Raw genomic sequence first — 22,293 nt, 5'->3', positions numbered from 1 at the left:
TAGTTTTCTTACTTAAGTGCATATCATATCAGATACTTTTACTCGACTACTGTTCATATGGGTGACTTTCACTTTTACCAAATTTTCCAAATGACCAATTTTAACACCATATCTGTACTGTGGTTCTGTGACGCTGAACATCTGTAGAGCTGCAACCATTCATCAATAAGTTGTCAATTATTAATCTGCATATATTTCTATAAGTCATTTTTTCAAAATGCTTTGATTCCAGCTTCTTTAACTGTGAACAGACGTGTGTTTTGCTTTAACGTATCATTATGAAGCACGTTATTTACATGATGTAAAGGCTGTAGAATAATGACACCATAATCATTGGTTCCCTATAAACTTCACTTCACTCTACACAGCTTTATTCTGTCAGGAAGATGAAGACAACTGGAACATGGAAATGATCCAGTTGTCAACGGCAACGGCAGCAATAATATAGTTGCAATAATATTTAATAATTTCCACTTAAAATGTGAATATCTTCTGGTTTCTTTCCTCCTCTGTGACGGTAATCTGAATATCTTTTGGGTTTGGACAAAACAAAACATTTGAGGACGTCAACTTGACCATTTTCTGACATTTTGTCGACCTAATAATTAATCCATTAATTGAGAAAATAATCGACAGACGAGGCCGAACGCCACATACATCAACATGTGACATCATCATCAGCAGGTCTAAACGTCTGCGTGTCTTTACCGCTGCGGCTCAGCTGTGATGTGATGTTGATGTAGTGTGCAGCAGTCAGGATGTGGAGGTCAGTGGTGGGAGGATGTGTTGTGTAACCGTTTGTCTTCATTGTGTTCAAGTTCTTACATCCTGTGTGATAAAGGGCCTTTTGTCGCTACGGACGACAAACAGCTGAAAACCGCTGACTGACACAAACATGAAGCTTCAGGGTGAAACGACGAGACTTTAATATCATTTGTAGGCAATACTGTTAATTTACTGTTTGTATAAATGGAGACTTTTCTGGAGCTTTCAGTCGTATCAGGCAGTCTTCATCAGGGTGTTTGCTCAGGTGTCATGGAGGTGAGAGTGTTTTGGTATCAAAGTTCATTGTTGAGCTTGGAAATCGTAGTTTTACAGAACGATCCCACTCAAGGGCCACTAACTTTCGACACCATCACATGGTCTTCATCAGGATGAATTATCGTTGCTGTTTCTCTGTGTAGAAAGCGATCGTGTGGATTGAGTCTGTCAGATCACATTTAAATCGCTGGGTTTTGTAGATTTGAAGGATTTCTAAAATAAGATAATAAATAGAATAATAATGGATAATTAGTTTTCATACCAAAGCTAAGGGAAGGAGTGTCTTGTCCAGTGCAGCCGTCGCTGCTTGTGACGTCTGATCGACTTTAATAGTTATGAAAATTGCAATTTTGTTTACAGAAGTTACAAATCTGTTGATCAGAGTTTACAGCAACAACGAGTGTTTAACAATGATCTTGGGTTTCGGTTCGAGAAGCAAAAAACGAGAAGAAAAACTCAGTAAAAGAAAAAATCTGCTGAAGATTACATTTTTGTGAAATCAGCGGCAGGTGAAATAACTTAAAGGTGAAATTAGAAGCTAAAACATGTTGTTTTGTCGTCTGAGTTGGAGAAACAGAAATATTTGATTTATTTAATTTGCTGACTTTAATGACACACAGAATCTGAACGTTTGTATCGACCCAACATGAACATGAATGTGTTCTGAGAGCAGAGGCTGTAAACTCATTAGCTCAGTGTTTTCTAAATGACGTGCACTCAATTAAAATAAAACTGAAATCATCCCACAGGCAGGAACCTGCTTCCAATTTGTCATTAAGCAAAACAATTCATTAAACTGCAGATGTCAAATATCAAAAGTTACCAATTAACACATGTTGATCAAATTAACTTTGAACAGGCAGCGGAGAGAAACAACCTCTGTCTCTCATTAGAGGAAACATTTCTCAGTTTGATTTTCTTCATGGAGAAAAAGTCACAACTATGGATCCAACTCGACCTTTTAATGACAGCGCACGTTTCCTCTTTATCTGAACTGACTTCTGAGAAATGACGCCGTGTTTGTTACAGAAGCATCTTTAGTTTCTGTCAGAAATGTTATTTATGTGGCTGAATGAGTGAGAAACTTCACCTCCATGTGGTGCCCTCAAAAACTCTAAGTGTTCAGCCGTTAGTGTATAAAATATTTATTTTTCTTGCATAAATGTTTTAATGCAAAAATCAGCCTGCAGATGAGCGATAACTGCCCCTGTCAGCTGGAGAACACAACGGGTTCACATCAGATAGTCTCACATGGTCCAAGTTCAGTCACTGAAAGTGAACACAGTCCTCCAGCCTGAGAGGAACCGGAGCAAACACTCATTATAGTTCTGTATTTCTTATTCACACCGACTGTGCTGATAAAATGGTCAAAAACAAGCGCTGAGGTGGAAAAACAGCCACATAAAACTACATTAACCTGCATAATTTCCAGGTTTATGGCTTCAAAAACTGACAAACTGTATATTACTGGGTTTGAAATCTCATTGGCTACATGATGCATCAGTAATCTGGAGGCTCAGGAGAGAGGACAAAGAGGAGTCACTTGTCTACACCTTCACTCGCTGGCTGTTGTTGGCTCTAGGACGGGCATAGAAGCTCATCCGTTGGATAATGGCATCTGACGTGAAATGAGTCTTTTTACAGATTAAAGCATGAAAAACATCCGTGATCGCCATTTTTTTCTCTTGTGGACATTTGGGAAGAAGAGAAGACAGTTTTTGTTGGACTTGATGCATCACTGAGATGGTGAGCAGGTAAAACTTTGTTCATGCAAGTTTATTAGCTTGTTTGTTTGTTGATGTGGTTTCATCTTGACCTGGTTTGCATGAATAGAGTCACGTCTCGTATCATGACTGTGTACTTGTATTGAGACGTTAGCCTGTTTGCTTGGCTGTTTGTGTCGTTTGGTGAATTAGCCGTGCAGCTCAACAGGTGAAGCCTCCTCGTGCTCTCTGTTACGACCTAAACTGTGTTTTAAAGCAGCCGAGTTCACATTTTAAACCATTTCTTTTACTGTTTCTGTTGTCAGTCAGTGGGGAGAGTAAAAACCAGACTTCAGCTCATAAATAATCTGTTTCACAAACTGCTGATCAGATCTGTAGTTCATGACGGCGACATCGTCTGACAGTCAACATAAATACAAGCTAAGGACAGCGGCTGGTGATGTGCGGACTTTAACAATGAGTAATCACAGAGAAGTGGTCTTCTTAACTTCACATCATGTTTGATATTCCAGTGGTAGTTATCAGATATTTACCTGGAGGTCATGTTAACGTCTCTAATCCGCTCACTCACAGTTGAGATGTGTTCAGCTGTGTGGTCCGGTCTGTCCTCTGTGACTCCGGCACCACCGGGTCTGGATTAGAGTCATCAATGGACAAAGCAAACTCTCCAGAGACAGAGCGGTCAATAAAAGGCAGACAGGACAATAACCACCCAGAGTAAATATGAGTGATACATCAGCGCTGCTCTGCTGTGAGCCTAATCACTGCTGAGAGAGACGGAGTGTCAGCCTCCCCTTTATTGAGCTGATGGAGAGGAGAAGACCGAGAGGGAGCAGTTATTGTCATCGATCTGAGGAGGAGGAGGAGTCGCTGTCCTCCGGGCCGCTGGTGGGAGTTGCTTTTTGTTGGGAGCACATCGATCCAGCTCGACTCTGACACTAATAATCGTCCTGTGCCCGGCCCGGTCCCCCGACGGCTCCGTCACCTCCTCCTGCTCCACACCGAGCTCAGGCCACAGCTCCGGAGAGATGAAGTCAAAACCATTGTTTTATTTTCATTCTCCATGAAACCAGAGCGCTTCTAGTGAAACCGGAGGAGGCGCCAAAACATTTTTCCCCCGGAGAGTCCAGAGGCAAACTTACGGAAGCGGAAGTGAGGAAGTGATCCATGTTCTGATCGAAATTTAGTGCTGGTAGAAGTTTTGCCAGAATAATCTTTCTCTTTTCTAAGTTCCTTAATATTTTTTTTTTTTTTTTTTTTTTTTTTCACCTGTGAAAATCTGTGGAGAAAACAAAAAGTTTTCAGGAGACTTTTTTTTTCACATGTGAAACAAAGATTTTCTCCTGGGGAAAACAAAAATCTTTTTTGGGGGGAAAACAAAAAAGTCCTGATTCACCGTAAATCCCTCCGGGGCAAGTGGGATTGGATTTAGTGGTGAAAACAAGTTTTGGTAGGATGGAAGTTCCTTATTTTTTTTCCATCTGGGAAAATTTTATTCAGTTAAAAAAAAAAAAAAATCAAAGTTTTTTTCATGAGTGAACTTTTTTTTTTTCACAATAATTTTTTTTCCGTGTGATGAAACCAGGTGGGGAAAAAATGCAGGAAATGTTTTTGTTGTTGTCTTTGTAAGACGTCTGTCTTTTTCCGAAGATTGTTTCTTACATGGTGCTAATCGGCCGTTAGTGTCATGGCTGGAATATTTTATATCAGAACAGATTGAAGATTTCATTTTGTGGCCTCATAATTATTAAAATTCTGATATACGAGCATTTTCATGTTATTAAATTAAAGCTCACCTGGAAAAAAGCCTGAATGGTTTTCATCCTGTTTAGGACACGAGTAGTTTGCACTTCAGCCTCCTGTGGTCAGAATGAGTTTACAAAAACAAACTCGCATCACAAAATGAACCTTACAAAGTAAAAAAAATCCTCTTGAAAAATGTTTTTTTTCTTGAAACGTTTTTTCACTTGCAAGAAAAAAACAAAACATTTTTACTGGAAAAGAAATTTAAATTTAAATTTTAAAAAAAATCACAGAATTTTCTTTTTTTTCTCATGAAAATGTATTTTCACTCAAACTCTTCTCACTTGTCCTTCAGGGCTTCCGTACAAACTAGTGACCGGCGTCACAACGTCTCCAGAGACGCTTCAGAGAACACAGCAGGAGGACTGAACCTGAAAGTAGAGCTGCTCGATCAATCAGTCTTCAATTCTGGTATTTTCAAACTAAAAGTTTTAGAATAATCCATCGTCAGGAAAATTAGTTGCCAACTAATTAAATTATGGATGAACGTTTGAGCGGATGTTTTTTACTGGTTCAGCTTCTCAAATGTGAAGATCTGCTGCTCTTCTCCGTTTCTGACAGTAAATGAAGAGGCTTCGGGTTTTGGACATTTGCCACAACTTTTGTGACACAGCATATTAATCAGTAATACTCATAATTAATGTTTGATTGGAGCCCTCCTTAAAAGTGACATATTACACGTCGTCCAGTTTTCCAGCTCTAATGGAAGAGATTAGTGTTACATTCTGACGTCATCACTTCCAACAAGGACACAACAAACTCTTGACTTGTTTCTTCTCGGCTTCATGAACACACTTATTCAAACAAATCACCAGAAGAAGAAAGTTTTTATTCCACAGATGATGAAAATGTAATGAGCAGGCTGTCATCAGCTGAACTGACTTTGACTGTTGAACTCCACAACGTACGATCTGCTGAGAGAAGATTCTGTAATCTGAGTTTCAGTTTGTCATTAATTTTACATTCCTCCACTCTCCCTGACCCTGAACGCCTCACACGTGGATGTGAATCATCAGGAGCTCGTTCGTCCTGTAAAAGACTTGTTGCATGTTAAAACACATCCAGCTGATATTACTGTTAATCTATTCAAAGCAACTTGTAGTTATGTTTCATTATAACCATCATTACAATGCACAGATACTGACAACATGAAACGAGAGAGAGGGAACAGAAGAAGAAGGAAGCAGATCAGATGTGGTGACGTGTTTTATTTCTGTCTGAGCTTCATGGCGGAGCAGGAAATGATGGCAGTGGGAGCTTCACTCCTCCGCTGGAGAGGCGGGCTGAGGTCCAGGTGGAGCGATTCGCTCCTCGTTTGTTCAGGAGAGTTAAATCATCTTCACACCTGCAGCTCGTTTCCTTTCGTCTGAACCACAGAGGACCTCACATTTAGAGCTCTTTGTCTTTCTAACTTTGTTTGATTTCTTAGATATTTTCAGGCTTAAAGTCAAAGAACAACAACAACAACAAAATAACTCAGAGGAAATAAAAAATCAAATCAAACTTCAAACCAATTTAAGAAGATAAAAGCATTTTTCTTCAATCTTCACATCAAAGATGTGTTTTCATGAGCTGGTGGAGCCAAAGTATTTAAGGCGGTTAGATAAATGAGTGTTTGTGTTTGGAGTTGGGTTCAGGTGAAGTTGTTAAACATCTCAGTTAAGATTATAAATTGTTTATAAGTTGATATAACTTTTGAGAAATGTGCCGCAGGCTGATTAAATATGCGTGAGTTCATGATAAAATCGTAGAGAAGACACTGACCTGAGAATCATCATGTTTAGTTTTTCCTCAAACCCGTGATGATGATGATGATGATGATGATGATTGTTATTGTTATTGTTATTGTTATTATTGTTGTTGTTATTATCAGCAGTATACACAGATATTTACAGCTGGTTCTTTCTCATAAAAGTGTTCTCTGTAGGCTTCAGTATGACTCAGATGAATGATGGATTCGTGAATATAGACTATGGTTATTCTGAAAATAATCAGTGGCGTCCTGAATGTAGCGACAGTCTCTTCGATGAATGATTGTACATGTGTGCTGTATGTCTGGTGACACTCCTTACTTATGGGCTTGGTTGGCCTACATGCAGAGAGGCTGACTAATAATTGAAGAGTCGTAGCTGAGAACCCTGCAGGGGAGACGTGGACGAGGAGGCGAGTGTTCCCGCTATGTTAATGTGTCGGAGGAGAGGACGGCTGCAGGCTGCTCCACATACAGACACACAACCATGAGGAGCAGCACTGTGTGCATGTATGTGTGTATGTGCATTCAGCTGCGGTAAATGTAGACACGTTGAAGGTGTCGGACTCGTCGAGGAGCGACACGACATCGAGCTCCTCTGTGGTTCACATGTTCGGCTCATGTTTCAGGAAATATTCCTGCATTTCAGAAAATGCATTCGACGTCAAAGCTGCAGTTTTTTTATCAGTCCGGACAGAAACAATCATGAAAACAACTCTGACATATTATCACCTCATTAAGTTCATATGGCGACTGAGTCAGTAAATAATTGTCTGTATCCCAGTCGAATGAATGTTGGCCGTGCACATTCCTGCGTTTCACGCTGTGTTAACAGTCTGGTTGGGCTGAGGCACAAAGACCTGTTGGTTAGAGTCGGGCAGAGATCATGTTGTTTTGTCGCCACAACACCGATGTCTTGTTCTAAGGATCCAGCGGTTTCACTCTTACAAATGTACAGAGGTCTCTGGCCTGGCAGCCTTCTCACCTTGCTGTAACTCCACCTCTCAGTATGAAAGTCAGGCCATCAACATGTCATTTGAATGTGATATGACATTTTGTAGACTGTCAGTATGATGAGTGGCCTGAAACGTACAAATGTGAATGCATCAGAAGTTTGTAGAAACGTTAAGTGCTGACATTTTTATCCTGGCGACCTGGATGGTGTCCTCACACTGGGTGGTGCTCTGTTTTTTGGTCTCCACCAGTTCCTGAGGGGAACATCTGACTCTGAATGCTCCACCATGTTCACCAGTTGGGGTCCGTGTCCACAAAGCATCTTTTTCAGGCAGAAAAGCGCTGGCTGTGCAAAAAGAGCAACGTTGACGTCACCAGCACCTTTCAGAAAAGTTGAGAGCCAATCAATCAACTAGGCGCTCAGAAAAAAAGCCATGTGGACACAGGTCCTACTGAACGTCTCCAGCTGTGTCTGCTGCTGCTCAGACAAACTGTTCTGCAAAACCAAAACTAGAAGCTAAAGGAGGCTAAAGGCTCCACAGAGCTGCAGAGACGGTGATGGTCTTAAAAGTTAAAAAGAGGTCACTCACAGGAATGGACCTGCAGAACCATTTCTTCCTTTAGAACCTGGTTCCTACACTTGTAGTTTTGACCTTCACTCATAAAACAGCTGATCGACTCTTTACTGAGGAACTGAGAAACCCTGTTGCTGTGGATGACATCATGTTTGATGGATGGACGTCCTCAGGACAGCTTCAGTGATTGGTCGACAGGTGACGGGTCTGTGTCAGTGAATGTGAACATGGTCAGGATTTAATTGGAAGTATTTTAGGTATTTCATGTATTTCATCACAGATTTCACACATGAAAGCAGATTAAACACCGTCTGCATGTTGATACTGTGACACTGATGGAGCTGATGTTGATCTGATGAGGTTTATCAGGTGATCCAGTGGTGGGAATGAAATGAGTTGTATTCATGTATTTATTTCAGCTGTTCACTTAATGAACTGATGATTGTGGCGCCTGAGGAGCCGTTCAGGTTCGAATTATTGTGACAGCTCAGATATGAACTCCAGTGTTACTGACCAGTTCCCGTCTGTTGATGAGCTGATTGGATCCTTATTAACTTAAATGTGCTTTTTAAAAGTTTGTCACGCTGGACCTCAGACTTCTCTCAGACTGAGGAGCTTTTGGCTCGAACGACTTTGTGGATTTCTCTGAGAACAAAAACTCTGAACGTTCAGACTGACAAACTTAGTTTAAGGAGTTGCTTGGCCAGTTACAAGGGTTAGGGTTATTATTATTGTGATGTGAGACTATATAAACTAATCATGAGAAAAAAAAGTTTTTTTTCACAAGAATTTTTTTTCTGTGTGGAACTGAGCGCAAAATTAATTTCCTCTTGAACATTTTTTTTTTGTTTCCGAAGTGCTTCTTTCTGTAATACTCATTTTGACCACGAGAGGCTGAAGTGAACCACTTCTGATGTCTTGAATGAGATAAAAGCATCCATGTTCCTGCAGGAGAGTTTGAATTTCTCCCTGCACTCTGAACACACGATGCATCTATTACAGTATATGTGAGCAGGCGATGTAACGTGACTGTCATGTTTCTTTTGGCGAGGAATATGACATAACTTGGTGCTGTGTATCATCAGCCTTCTCATCAGTGGTTCTCTACAGTCAGTAGTGAATCACGGCCACAACCGAAAGGAAGAAGAAAATAAATATATCTGACACAGAAAACGAGCTGTGAGTGTCTGAGATGGAGGTTAGAGCCACCGCAGTATTTCTGTTTACAGCGATCACACCGTCTGCTTCCCAAATTGCACAGATTATGCGTGACGATCAGTGGTATCCCTCCGCCGGGGTATCGTTTGAAAAATAGAAGTTTGATACATGAACACTATTTATTTATTGAGGTAGTAACGGTGAACTCGGCCTGCATCGTGATCAGGACTCACACTGAGGATATGGAGTGCAAGTATGACATATTCCTCACGTTACATCAGCTGCTCACATATACTGTAATAGATGCATCTCGTGTTCAGAGTGCAGGGAGAAATTCAAACTCTCCTGCAGGAACATGGATGCTTTTCTTATTTTGGACACGAGTCGTCGTGCACTTCAGCCTCTTGTGGTCAAAATGAGTATCACAAAAACAAACATTTGTTTTTGAACCTTACTTTCCTCGTGAAAAAAAAAAGTTCACTCTGTTCCACACACAGAATAATTTTTTCCACTCTCTTTCACATGTGTACAGAAGCCCTGAGCGGCAAGTGGGAAATATTTTTTTTTGGTGCTCCATTTTCTAAGTTTTTAAAATAATTTCATGTTTATAACAGGTAAAAAAAACACACAAAAAGTGTCTTCATGTTGTGAAACAGTGGAAAAAAAATAGTATTTTTTTTTTGTCGAACCGAGGGGGCCTAAAAAATTTCACAAGAGAAAAAAAAAAAAAATTCATGTGTCGAGCTGAGTGAAAAAACATTTTTCTGCTCGGCTTGAAAATAAAAATCTAGTGAAAATTTTTTTTTCAGTCGGCTCGACACAAGCAAACATTTGTTTTTCATGTGTCGAGCCGAGTGGAAAAAAAACATTTCTCACAAGAATTTTTTTTTTCAAGCCGAGCAGAAAAATATTTTCTCACTCGGCTCGACGCATGAAAAAACATTTTTAGAACTTACAAAATGGAGAACCAGAAATAAATAATGTCTCACTTGCCCCTCAGGACTTCTGTATGTATCCCAGTAAAGTGATGTCATCTTCTGAACCGGACTGTTCTGGTTCGTAGTCATCCTATCAACATCACTGATAATTGTTGATCTAAAGTCTGTTTGTGTTCATATTTTGTGGGTTAGGCCAGGTTGATGCTGTAAAGCGTCCCGAGCAGCAACAAAGAGAGAAAATAAGAAACTCTCTGCAGATACGAGACACTAACACGCCTTTTCTCCCCATTCAGCCTCCCTCTCTGTCTGTTCACGTCTTTTACGTCTTTGTTTCGTCTCGCTGCGTCTGCCGTGCGTGATGTGCTCTGATAGGTCGACATCAGTCTGGTGATGTTGGGAAGGCGGCGTGCGATGACGCCAAATAACAATAATCCATAATTCACCTCAAATGCATCAAACTAAAGTAACGAGGCTGTTTGAAGCTGTGAGGAGGAGAAAGTTCAGATGTTTGTGTTCAGATGTAGAGAGGGAAAGTCTCAGAGATACTCAGGTACAGGACAGATACCTGAAACATCTGCTGAAGGACAGGACAGATACCTGAAACATGGACTGAAGGACAGTAATGAAGTTTTTGTACTTTGTTACCTCCAACCTCTGTTTGACATTAAAACAGTCCAAAAGTCAAAGTTTGTCATAATGTGAAATGTTTGTCAGCAAGCTTTATTTTGAAAGTCCAACCAGATGTTCCAGATGTAATATTACTAACTTGAGCTGGAGCCGCTGACAGCTGCTGTATTTATGAGTTAGGAGTGAGAATGTGTTGAATATCAATGGAGGTATTTAGTCATAAATATTGTGATATTTAATTTTGTTGTGTATTATGATTCGGCCTGATATTATTTTAAGGCCACATCGCCCAGATGTAGTTTCAGGGTTTATTTTAAGGCTTTTTTAAATGTTCTGTACTTGATAAATATAAAACATATTCTAGTGTTTGCGAGTGAGAAACTAAAAGCTAATGTTTTTTACACACTGCAGGAGAGTTTGTGTCCATTAATTTATTGTAATTTACATTTAACCTGGACATGAACTATCAGGAGGCTCCCGTCTTCATCCAGAATACTTTAGTTTGTGTTGGAAATGTTCATTGGACCAATTACACACATGGACGACTCACACAGGCTTAAAACCAGCGAGCCTGGTGAACATTATGACCCGCTGGTTATACTAAGATGTTATCTGTCCCGGCGGAGTTATAAACAATCCCACAATAACATGAATTCAGATTAACTGAAGAAAAGTTTCTGTGTAGAAAAACAAAATACACCAGACGAAGTGATTTAAAAAAGGGCAAATTTATTTAAAGCACTTACATAGAAAAATATGATTGATTTGAGTCAACAATAATAAATAGAGTGCCTGACTATCCCCAGGCCCTGTCGGTACAACAGTACAATCAATATCCAGTTTCACAATACAGCAAAGGCACTAGCATTTACCACAATCAACAACAAGTCAATGGAGGCGGCGTGGATGGAGGGGGGGGGCAGTTCACAGTCACTCCTCAACAAACTATCTGAGCCCGCGGGCCTCACGTACACCACCACTCAAGATCCAACAGCCACTCCCTGTTCTGTCTGTTCTGTGGAAATGATACCAGATCTGAATCGGTTCTGCTCTGCTTACCTTTTGTCCAAATGCAGGATGGGATAAAAATGAAATAAAATAAAGGGACAAAATATTCTGAACAAGTGAAAAGAGGAGATGATCCCAAATTATTCAAATTTTTGAGCTCGTATTGGAGCGAAAAGAGTAAAAAGACAGTCCTATAGGAACATCAGGATCATCTGTGGGGAGCTCGATTATACAGGACAAATAAATCATCTCTTCATAAAGTTTGTCAGGGACTGAAGGTTCATTTCATTCAAGAATCCTTCTCTGGGGAGCGCGACAGCTCGCTCACTAAAGGTCACACGGTCAGTCGAGAAAGTAAAAACTGAAAAGAGAAAAAAATAATAAAGAAATGAGGAAGGTTAAAGTCCAACTGAAACTGTTTCACACGTTTTCCTTCTGCTGCAGCCTCCAGATGAGCTCTGAGCGACAGGTGTCGTTCTTAAAGAAATACAAAAAAGAAAACCAGTTTTTATTTCTATATGTGGCTTCATGGCGTTGCCTTCTCGTCTATGTTTTATTTTCTGAGCACAGATCAGCACTTCTCTGTATGAAGCCGGTCGACACTGTTCTGGTCACTTTTACACCAAAATTAGAGTTTATATATTTTTTAAACTCGCTAAAATCTTTGACTGACTCGTCTCTCAGTGTTTTCATCTCGAATGCACCAAAAAAATGAAGGAAGCGTAGCAACGGTTGATCCAGAACATTAATTAAAAATATTCTGAAGACTTTTTAAAACTAATTTAGACGCATTGTTGTTTTTTTCTGGAGCTGATGATGGAAGTTGTTGAGGAGTGAGACGTCTCCTTTCTTTCTGATCTCTGTTGAGCGTTGCACACGCTCAGAACCGATCAGGCAGCTGACGGGTTCATGTTCTGACACAGCATCCTTGACTTCTGCATGCGTCATAGCCAGGCGTTGTTTCCATCTCAGCCAATCAGAGCTGAGAAACACTGATGACTCACATTCACATTGAAGACAGAAGCCAGATGTTCGTGGGTTTTCTGTCCAGTGTGAAAGACGTCTGAAGGCCTGGTGAGTTTTCTCTTTATCTACCAAAATAGACTGTTTCGAACAATATAACCTTCACTGTCAACCTTCGCTCCTTTGTTCAGTATCCGTCTGTACCCGTGTACGTGTCTAACGTAACGTAAATGCTTCTTTTTCATATGAACCAGATGAAATTATCTTGTTGTGAAAAGATTCTCATACTTTAATTCATTAAAGTAGTAACAATGAATCTGATCTGACTGCAGGAAGGTATGAAGTTTACATTTCAGTTGGACTTTAGACAAACGGCATCTGTAGGGCGGTTCAGTAGACGGCACATAAATCCAGTGAATCAGACACATTAAAGATAAAATGACACAAACTAAAGAAGCTCCTGCCCCTCGTCCCAGTGTAGCTGTTTCATTTCAGAGCTAATAGCTTCATTAATAACGACTCACTGTCACATGTCAGAGTTGGTCCCACTCAGTGATGATGTCTCTGTTGTTATTAATAGATTCTGCTTCTCTCTGAGGATTAATGCTGGAAAACAAACTGAACGATGACTTTCCTCTGACGTGAAAATAACGTGTAGTGCAACTGTTTACATGCAAGCAGCTATATGATCAAGACAAAAGCGAGAATGACATCGACAACAATCAGTAAGCGTGTTGAAGACGAGCCATATGATGCAGCTGGATCACACTCACACACACTCACACACACACACACACACTGAGCATGTCCCTGAAGCTCACAGAGAATCTGACACGACTCGACCGGGACGATGGATTTTCTTTTAAAGAGGTCAGAAAATATAGAAAGGAAAAATAAACTGATTCTTATGTAAAGTCGTAATCAAAACATTGTAAATGCCAATGTTTGTTATTCATTGGTTCTGATTTACACCGGGGGAAAAAAAGAGAAATGAAAATATTAAATATCTCAGTAAATACCATGAAAGTAATAAGGCTTAACTCTTTCTCCAGTTCGACTGGCCTCACACATACGACTCTTCTCTTTGAATGTTTCCCCAGACAAGACGCTTCCTGTCGTGTCCAGATGTCCACGAGGACGGACTGGTTCATCCTGTGTCTTCTGGAAAAAGCCCTGATTGTCAAAACAAATTGTAAGTATATGGTTGTTATTTCCGGCCTTAAAGCTAGTCCCATCAGTATCCACACTCATCCGTCGGCCCGTCTTCAGGAGATACTCAGTCTCTGCATCTCGTCCTCGGTCACCTCGAGGTGGAGTCGACTGGAGAATTAATGCACAGGAGCCCAACAATGTTCAAAAGGGCTGTAAAGCTTTACCGTCATTGTTTTGCGCTCTGCAGCGATGCGGCCGGCGGCGCCATGCTGCGTCAGTACGTGTCCGAGCTCTCGGGCCTCGTCAGTCAGGAGCTCCGAGGCTGACGGCCTCGCTGGCTCTCAGCAGTTCATGTTCTTAGATGTTCCTCTGGGCGGTGAGGTACTTGAGAGCAGCCGAGCCGTACTTCCTGGACAGGTCCTGGTGGAACTCGTCCTTCAGGGTGTTCAGACAGTTGCGGTAACTGGAGCTGGAGCGAAATTTGGAGATGTCGAAGCTGGGAGCGTGGGGCATGTGGATCATGAACGCGTTGGGGAGAACCATCAGGTCGTACTCCTGAGAACAGGAAGAGAAACAGCTTCAGACAGAAATAATGACACGGAATATAGATTTAGTGTTTTAAAAAGTAGCAACAAGTCACACTACAAGTCAAGATAGCGTGTTAAATATTAGTTGTTAAAAGTGAAAAGTCACCAGTATGGATAGTAATCGAGTAAAAGTATCTGATATCAAATGTTCCTAAGTATCAAAACTATGTATGAGTATGAGGCCGATCACACCGACTGTTTTTAAAGCACAAGGCGCAGGAGTCGCACCACGTTTCCCAATAATTACTTAAGATATGAAATCAGTGTTTTATTTTTTTATCCAATTGCTGATTCAGATTAATTTGAAAATAATGTAAATGCAAAGTAACTAATGTTATCAGATAAATGTGGTGGAGTGAAAGCAACTGAAAATAGAAATACTCATACTAAGTAAAGTAAAGTACAAGTACCTCAAGATTGTACTTAGTTACATTCCTTCACTAATGGCCTGTTATACCTTCACAAACATCGTGTGTCTCTCACACAACTGAAAGTTACTGAAACAAATTTAAATCACCGTCTCCACACAAACCTGACTGAACGGTTTGTTTGGAGGAAACTCTTCTCACGCAGAAAAACAATAACTGGATTTGAATTTCTACATCAGAAACAGTTTTCATGTCATCGTGACTCATCTATTGTTCCCTCGGGATAACGTCTGGCCTTTGTGTTTGTTCAAACAGGTTTCATCATCGTTCCTCTCAGCTGTGTGAACGAGGCGGCACAAAGAGACACAGTTCAAACTCAAAGGATCAAGTGAGTCAAACTTTATTATTTCATTATGATTGTTAGGACACACATTACAATCAGTGACCAGAAAATAATTCACTGAAAAAAAAGCTGCAACATGTAAAAAATATTTTTTCTCGACCAGTCAATTGTCTCCATTTGATCTGGAGTTGCATGTAGATTTTTTAATACCACAGCAAAGACTTAAAAGCTGCACATATCAGAACATGTACTGACTGGACTGCTGTGTTTACTACCAAACAACAGTCTCTGTTTCAGTGGTGGCACAAAATCCTGGATAAAAACAGAGTCTGCACACGAAATCTTCTCCCAGGAACATTTATTAACTCCCCGTGTGATGTTTCAGGCACCATTACGGAGCCAGAACAGTGACACTGAGTTCTGGCATCGAAAAACAAAACCTGAACTGACAAAGAAACATTGGCACTGAAACACTGAAAAAAATAAAACAGACATCAAAAGTTGATTAATTTAGATTTTTGGGGGATTTTGATGTTTCTTCTTCAGACTACTTTTCTCAGTTTCAACTTTCTGTCACTGTTTTGGCGTGGAGAAGAGGCGTCTGAGGGGAGGGGCAATAACGTGTGATTTGCATACTAATGAGAAAACTCTTCTGATGGAGTTGCAGAGCTCTGACATGAGCACATAGCTACTATAATTTCACCTGGAGCCCCCAAGCTGCAGGTACGTTAAGTCTGTTTCTCTCTGCTGTTGTTCGTTCACACAGAACCGGGCTGGATTAAAGTTCATTTTGAATTGATGTAATTCTGGTCTGGCGTTCTGCTGGAACAAGATCTGATGTTGGCTAATGTCAGCAATCACAGCTAACGTTAGCGACGTTGTAAAAGAAAAACAACGGCACAAAGAAACACACTAAACATTCCTGCTGTTTTTAATGTAACCAGGAAGTCAGGAACATATCGACAATTTCCTCATTTGAACTTTATGACTCATCTTCAAGAGATCAGAACCAGGAGTCCGAACTGCACCACGATCACACTGACTGCAGAACTGACATGATGGCTTTCATGAGTTCATTTTCAGTTTTAACATCCTCACAGTGAGGACTCTGAAAACATAACCTGACTTTAAAAATCTCTTAAATCTGTTTTAAGACGAGTGCAGTGACTCGCTGAGAGGATTACTTATCGAACCTCTCGGATTTAAATTCAGCCAACATCTTTGCTCATCTTTCTGTGTATTTATGTCCTTTCTAAGCTGCCATCATGGATCAGACGTACCTGTGCATCCAGCTCCATGACATGGGACACTTTGTTCCAGCCGAAGCCCACGAAGCGCTGGTCGTACTCGGGACAGTCTCGTCTCACCACGACGTACGGTTCGAAGTCCGGCTCCCACTCCACCTTATAAGGTGTGGTGGCTGTTCGCCATTTGGCATAGTTGGTAGGAGCGTGACCTTTGGGCCACACGTGATACCTGGAGAGGGAGGGGAGACATGTTTTATAATCGATTTGTCTTTCCCTCAATCATCGTTCACTAATATGAAAAACTGCTCATGTCGATGTACCTGAAGGTGTAGAGAGTCCCCATGTCCAGCATGGAGAGCAGCTCGGCTTTGGATTTGGGGAAGGACAGACGGTAACGAAGCGTCTCGAAGGCTGGAACCACCAGAGCCTTCTTAGTGTGAGCCATGTCCAGCTGCACCACGGACTTTCTGCTCGGAGGACACAGGACAGGTGAGCCACAGGTAAAAAAGGAAACAAAGATGTTCTATCAGTAGACGTAAGATATCCTGAGCAAGGGCTGCAACTAACGATTATTTTTATGATTGTTTAGTCTACAAAATGTCAAAACCCAAAAAAGCAGCAACTCTTTACATTTACAGAGCTGGAACCAGCAAATGTGGCAAAAATGACTGAGAGGATTATTGGTTATCAAAAAATAATTGGCATTTAATTTTCCTTCTATTGACTAAACGCTGCAGCTCTACTCTGAGCTGACCTCACCACCTGATCACATGCACTAGTTTAAAAAAACAAAACAAAGTCTGGTGATGGTGTTTACCAGTTGTTGAAAAAATACAAAAACTAAATGTACTTGAAAAGTTTTAACTTATTTTAATTTGAACATTTTTCTATTTTTTTCTGCACTGACCAGCTGAACACAGGATGCAGTAGGTCTGTGTGAGGGTAGGAGCTCCTGTCTGGACTCAGTTGTTAGATGTGCTCTTTGGATTGTGATTCATGTAGACATAAAAACTTTAAGGCACTCGCTTTTAAACTAAAATGCATTTGTTGTCACAGCACTGGAGCACTGGTCATGTTAGACCTATTTTTAGTTACTCGTGTGTTTCTCCTGCTATGATACTTTAATGTTAGAATGAGTATAAAATCCACTGTCTTAACAAACCATTAATGTTCTTTCAGCACGGCGGCCGATCTTACCTGAGGTAATCGTAGAGACCGTACATCGGCAGGAAGTCCACATCGGTCAGGAACACGTACGGCGTGTTGGCGTTCTTCAGGGCCACGTTCCTCACCAGGTTGACGGGGTAGAACTGGCCCTCCTTGTAGACGATGTGATAGCCGACGTTCTTGCGGTTCTTGAGGACCTCGGAGGCCTGGGCATACCGGAGGAACTGCTGAGCCTCGGCGTCGGACATGTAGAGCGCCAGGCTGATGGGACCCTCCCAGTGCTTACAGATGGCCTCCAGCATCTGCAGCCTGCAGGTGAGAAGTCACAGGTGTTATGATTTTTTTTAAAAATTGATTTAGTTAACAAAATGTCTTAAAAATAGTAGTCATGCCAAGTTTCCAGAGCCCCAGCTGACATTTATAATGTCTTAGTTTGTGCAAAACCCAAATATATTCAGCAACATTTACAATAAAAGGGACCAAAAATGTAGAATAGTTACGAGGGAACAAATTAGAAACTAATTTCTAGTAAATGATTAACTCTACATCCAGTTTGATAGAGTAGTTAATAAGTAGCTTATACTTCTTAGTATAATGAAGTACTTAATAACGAGTTATCAAGTCTCTCTTGATTTATTTCCCGACTCATTATTAACAGATATTCAGTTTACTGTGATATAAAACAGTAAAGTAGCAAATCTGAAACACATAATGTTTGACATTGTGCTTGAAGAATGACTTAAGAATCAGGCAGTTTGGAGTAAAAAAACCCCAAATGTGTTGAGTAAATCTCACTTGGAAGCAGAAATTAGATATACACTGATCAGCCAGAACATTAAAACCACTGACAGGTGAAGTGATCAACATCGGTCGCCTTGTTACAATGTGATGTTCTGCTGGGAGACCTTGTGGTCCCGGCATCCACGTGGATGTCACTAGACACACACCACCGTCACAGACCAAGTCCACCCCCCCATGGCAATGGTGCTCCTGAAGACAATGCACCTTGCCACGTGCACAAACTGTTCAAGGTTGGGATCTGGAGGCCGAGTCGACACCTTGAGCGCTTCGTCACATGCCATGAGCGGGTGTACTTGGTTCTCCTACAGTGTTTGGGTGGGTGGTGCTTGTCAAGTGGTATCCACATGACTGCCAGGACCCAATGTTTCTCTGGAAGAACATTTGATTATAATGAGATGATCATCATTATTCACTTCACCCGTCAGTGGTTTTAATGTTGTGGCTGATGGGTGATGGTTGGTTGGGTACCTGTCCATGGACAGCTGGGCGACCAGTGTGACGTCAGTGTCGTCTTCAGTGGGCGTGTACTCGTACTGCAGGAAGTAAAGGTGCACTCGGTGAACGGTGAGTCGCTCCCGACGGAAGTCGTAACACTGATCGTCCTCGTCCAGCTCCTCCAGAGCTGCCTGAAGCTGAGGAGACGAACAAAACAGCCAGAAAATGTCTTTTAAATTCTTATCATGTGTTGCTTCAGACTGGACTGAAGAGATTCAAGTTTCTCCTCCTCAGTTTAGTTTTTGGCTCTCTTTTAGATTTTGAAGGACAAACTCGACCGCACACATGAATCAACCAATAAAATTAACATCAAGATTTGGCAAATCTTAGCAAAAAACTGTTACCATGGCAACCACGCTCCTGCTGTACAGAGAAACATTAAAACTGATATCCTGCCAAATAACAATGACATTATTAATGAATCACATCTGAAAGTGTTACATGTAAAATGAATGTTGGCAAAGAGATTATCGGATATTTGTTACTCTAAAAAAAAAATCAATATTTGCTTCAGCCTCAATTATTCAGTCCGACTCTGTGTCAAACTTCATTATGTGTCATGTGCAGTTTGCTGTAGCCTGAACTGTGTTTGTCTCTCTCACCTGCACAGTGTCCGGACTGGCCTGGCTCGGGCAGCCGAACAGCTCTCGTCTCAGCAGGTTCCCGTCGTACTCCAGGAAGGTCAGGTAAAGGTTCCTGAAGAACTCCACGTGTTTGTTCTTCACTCGGAGCTTCTTTGGAGAGTTCCAGTGGATCACCTGAAAACACAGCGACAGTGTTTCCATTTCAGGAGACTTTCGTTTGATATTAAAATGATCTAGTGTTTTTTTTTTACGATTTGAGGAGATTCATCTGAAAGTGAACCAGGAAGCTGTCCCTTTATTTCCTGTTAAAACTTGAAAAACATTCTCATTCTCATTTAAATATCACTTTCAGGGCAGCACATAATCCTCAAACTGGAGGGTCAAAACTTTGTATCTCAATTAATTGTTTTTATTATTTAATTGAGTCACTATCAGGAACTTGTAAATGTCCACAGTCGTTTTTGGCTGATTTGACTTCTGCTCTGGATGAAGAAAAGGTGCAACTGATTTAACAGGAGAGTAATGGACGTGTCGATCAAAGATAGGTTGTACAAACACGTGCTTGCAGCACCTTTAACATTTGATACATGATAATATTTTACTGCTAATTTACTTAAACTTAGATTACATTTTCAATTCAGGACATTCAATAATAATGGTGACATTTTTTGTCTTCCCTAAGCAGTTAACTACTTACAGTGTGTGTGTGTGTGTGTGTGTGTGTGTGTGTGTGTGTGTGTGTGTGTGTGTGTGTGTGTGTGTGTGTGTGTGTGTGTGTGTGTGTGTGTGTGTGTGTGTGTGTGTGTGTGTGTGTGTGTGTGTGTGTGTGTGTGTGTGTGTGTGTGTGTGTGTGTGTGTGTGTGTGTGTGTGTGTGTGTACCTTGAGGTCCGACACCTCGGTGTAGCACTGCTCGGAGCGAGTGTGATCAGACAGCTGAACGTTCCAGAAGCAGGGCAGCTGGTGCACCAGGACCGGGTTCTGCTTGATGAAGGCGTTGAAGATGTCCTGCACACAGACAACACACAGCGTGAACATCCCTGACAGCAGCTCCTCTGGTCTGCGTTCCTGACACTGTGAGTCATCGTGGCATTAAGACTGAAACGCAGCAGCTCGGCTCTTCAAGGCATCAGGAAGAGGACACATTATCTCTGCGCTGGTTCCCTGGCAACCTCGGCTTTGATTTTACAGCCTGATGGTAAACAAAGGCGGCTCCCGGCGCACAGGCCGCTTTGTGTTCTTTAAAACACAGTCAAGGTCTCTGATCGAAGCTCAACAAGCACGCTGGTAATACAAGATGTATAATTGTAAATATATGAATGATGCGGCAAAAAGAATAATTCATGTTTCATATTGAACTGTATAACAATGGACCAGGACTGAGTATCGAACCTCAATGCTGATCTTGTGTCAGTTTGTCTGCACTTGGTATTAAAAACTCACTGACTGTCTGTTCAGATACATATTCTTGTTTACCGATTCTTCAGTCAGATGGTTCCTGATTTAAATCTGAATTCTGACCTATAAAGCCTAATAAGCTCAATGATTGATCTTACCTGGGTTTCTTTTTTTTTTTTTTAAACCAGCCTCGGAAGTTTTTCTGTCAGTGATCGAAGCTCGAGTGTCTGGTAAAGGAGGTGCTGTCGGCTGTAAAGCTCTTTAAGGCCGATTTCTGATTTTGGGGTCTAAAAATATAATTCCATATATTGAATCAGGGTTGTTCTGATACCGATACCAGATTCAGAAAATCCTCTGATACTCCCTAAAATGCTGGAATCAGTATTGCCGAGTAAACAAGTCTATGCAGCAATAATCTGTACCTTCCTACTTCCCAGCGACCTGCATTCAACTGCACAGATTTTTAATGCGTAACTGATCTTGGATATCATATTTTGATAAAATAATCTCTAGCTGGGCGTTTCAGCCTCCTGCTGACACTGTCATCTTTTTCTCCATCTATTTCTGCATTGGTATATTATACAGTATGCACTATATGAATATTAAATTGTTTAGATTTTCATACACTTGTACCTCTGAGTGTCTCACCTTCTCCACTACGTCCCGAAATGATAGTTGTACTTAAGCAGCTGCAGTGTATCAAACAAATTACCAAAAACAGTCAAGTCATCAGAAACTGCAGCCGTTAAATAAAACCGTATTCAGACTCACTTTTACTGTGTGACCTCTCAGTGTTGCTATCACAGACTAGAGAGCCTGTTGATATTCATGATCCATAGAAGAAACGTTTTAATGTTTGGTGACCTCTGACCTTTCGTCTCGTGCTATCAAATGTCCAAAAAAAAGTGTGTTGGAGGCGTCCCTCACCTGGTCAGCTAGCGATGTACTGAGCATGCTCATTAGCTCCCTTTCTGCCGTCAGCCGCCACATCTGCTCCCAGCCGATCCGCCGCAGTCGCTCCAAGTAAAGAAGAATAACGCCTGTGAGAGAGAGCAGAAAATAGCTCTCAAATATGTCTTCAAGCACCTCTGTAGAAACCGCCGCTGTAACCTGCCTCCAGGTTACGGCACATTGTGTCTTAAAGCCGCTGACTTCAGTGACGATCGGTCCGGAAAACCAGCTGTTACCTGTGTTGAAGCCTCGTCCCAGCGCAGGCCACGGTTTGTGGTTCTTCCACAGGTTCCCCAGGTACCAGTCACTCTGGTTCTCCACCAGGCCGATCACCTGTTTATCTGCACGCACAACAAACAGCTGTGATTAGCAAAAACATAAGCTCTCATACTATATACTCACTGTATAAACACATTAATAATATACATGTGCACATTACTATATACATACATTATTCATGCTTATGTATAAACGATAACTACATATATCTATTTACTAGTTACACATGTAAATCTTTTTATACAGTATATGTATATACAGTAAATCCTTATATTTACATTTGTACTGTGAAAATCTGTGCAATTAAATGTTTATACTTTTAGTGTGATGTAACGTGTGCTTCACAATCATGGGTGAAATATCCATTTCTGTGTACTGTACG

At 41.1% G+C, this 22,293-nt stretch overlaps 1 protein-coding gene across 1 annotated transcript in view; it reads right to left on the bottom strand.

Annotated features, from left to right (window-relative positions):
• Window positions 1-11,279: 11,279 nt before the first annotated feature.
• The window catches only part of large2 (LARGE xylosyl- and glucuronyltransferase 2), an 81,754-nt gene continuing 70,740 nt past the window's right edge, over window positions 11,280-22,293 (bottom strand). Inside the window, exons 8-16 of the mRNA XM_073464360.1 lie at window positions 21,869-21,973; window positions 21,609-21,721; window positions 20,166-20,291; window positions 19,304-19,459; window positions 18,675-18,838; window positions 17,436-17,714; window positions 16,559-16,705; window positions 16,272-16,467; window positions 11,280-14,248 (exon numbers count right to left, since the gene is read on the bottom strand). Of these exons, the coding sequence (XP_073320461.1) occupies window positions 14,051-14,248; window positions 16,272-16,467; window positions 16,559-16,705; window positions 17,436-17,714; window positions 18,675-18,838; window positions 19,304-19,459; window positions 20,166-20,291; window positions 21,609-21,721; window positions 21,869-21,973 (1,484 nt within the window). The 3' untranslated portion in view covers window positions 11,280-14,050. The remainder of the gene's footprint in view (window positions 14,249-16,271; window positions 16,468-16,558; window positions 16,706-17,435; window positions 17,715-18,674; window positions 18,839-19,303; window positions 19,460-20,165; window positions 20,292-21,608; window positions 21,722-21,868; window positions 21,974-22,293) is intronic.

Source organism: Pagrus major, chromosome 4 (genome assembly GCF_040436345.1).
Source record: "Pagrus major chromosome 4, Pma_NU_1.0".
Lineage (NCBI taxonomy): Eukaryota > Metazoa > Chordata > Actinopteri > Spariformes > Sparidae > Pagrus > Pagrus major.
This window is presented reverse-complemented; position numbering and strand designations above follow the sequence as displayed.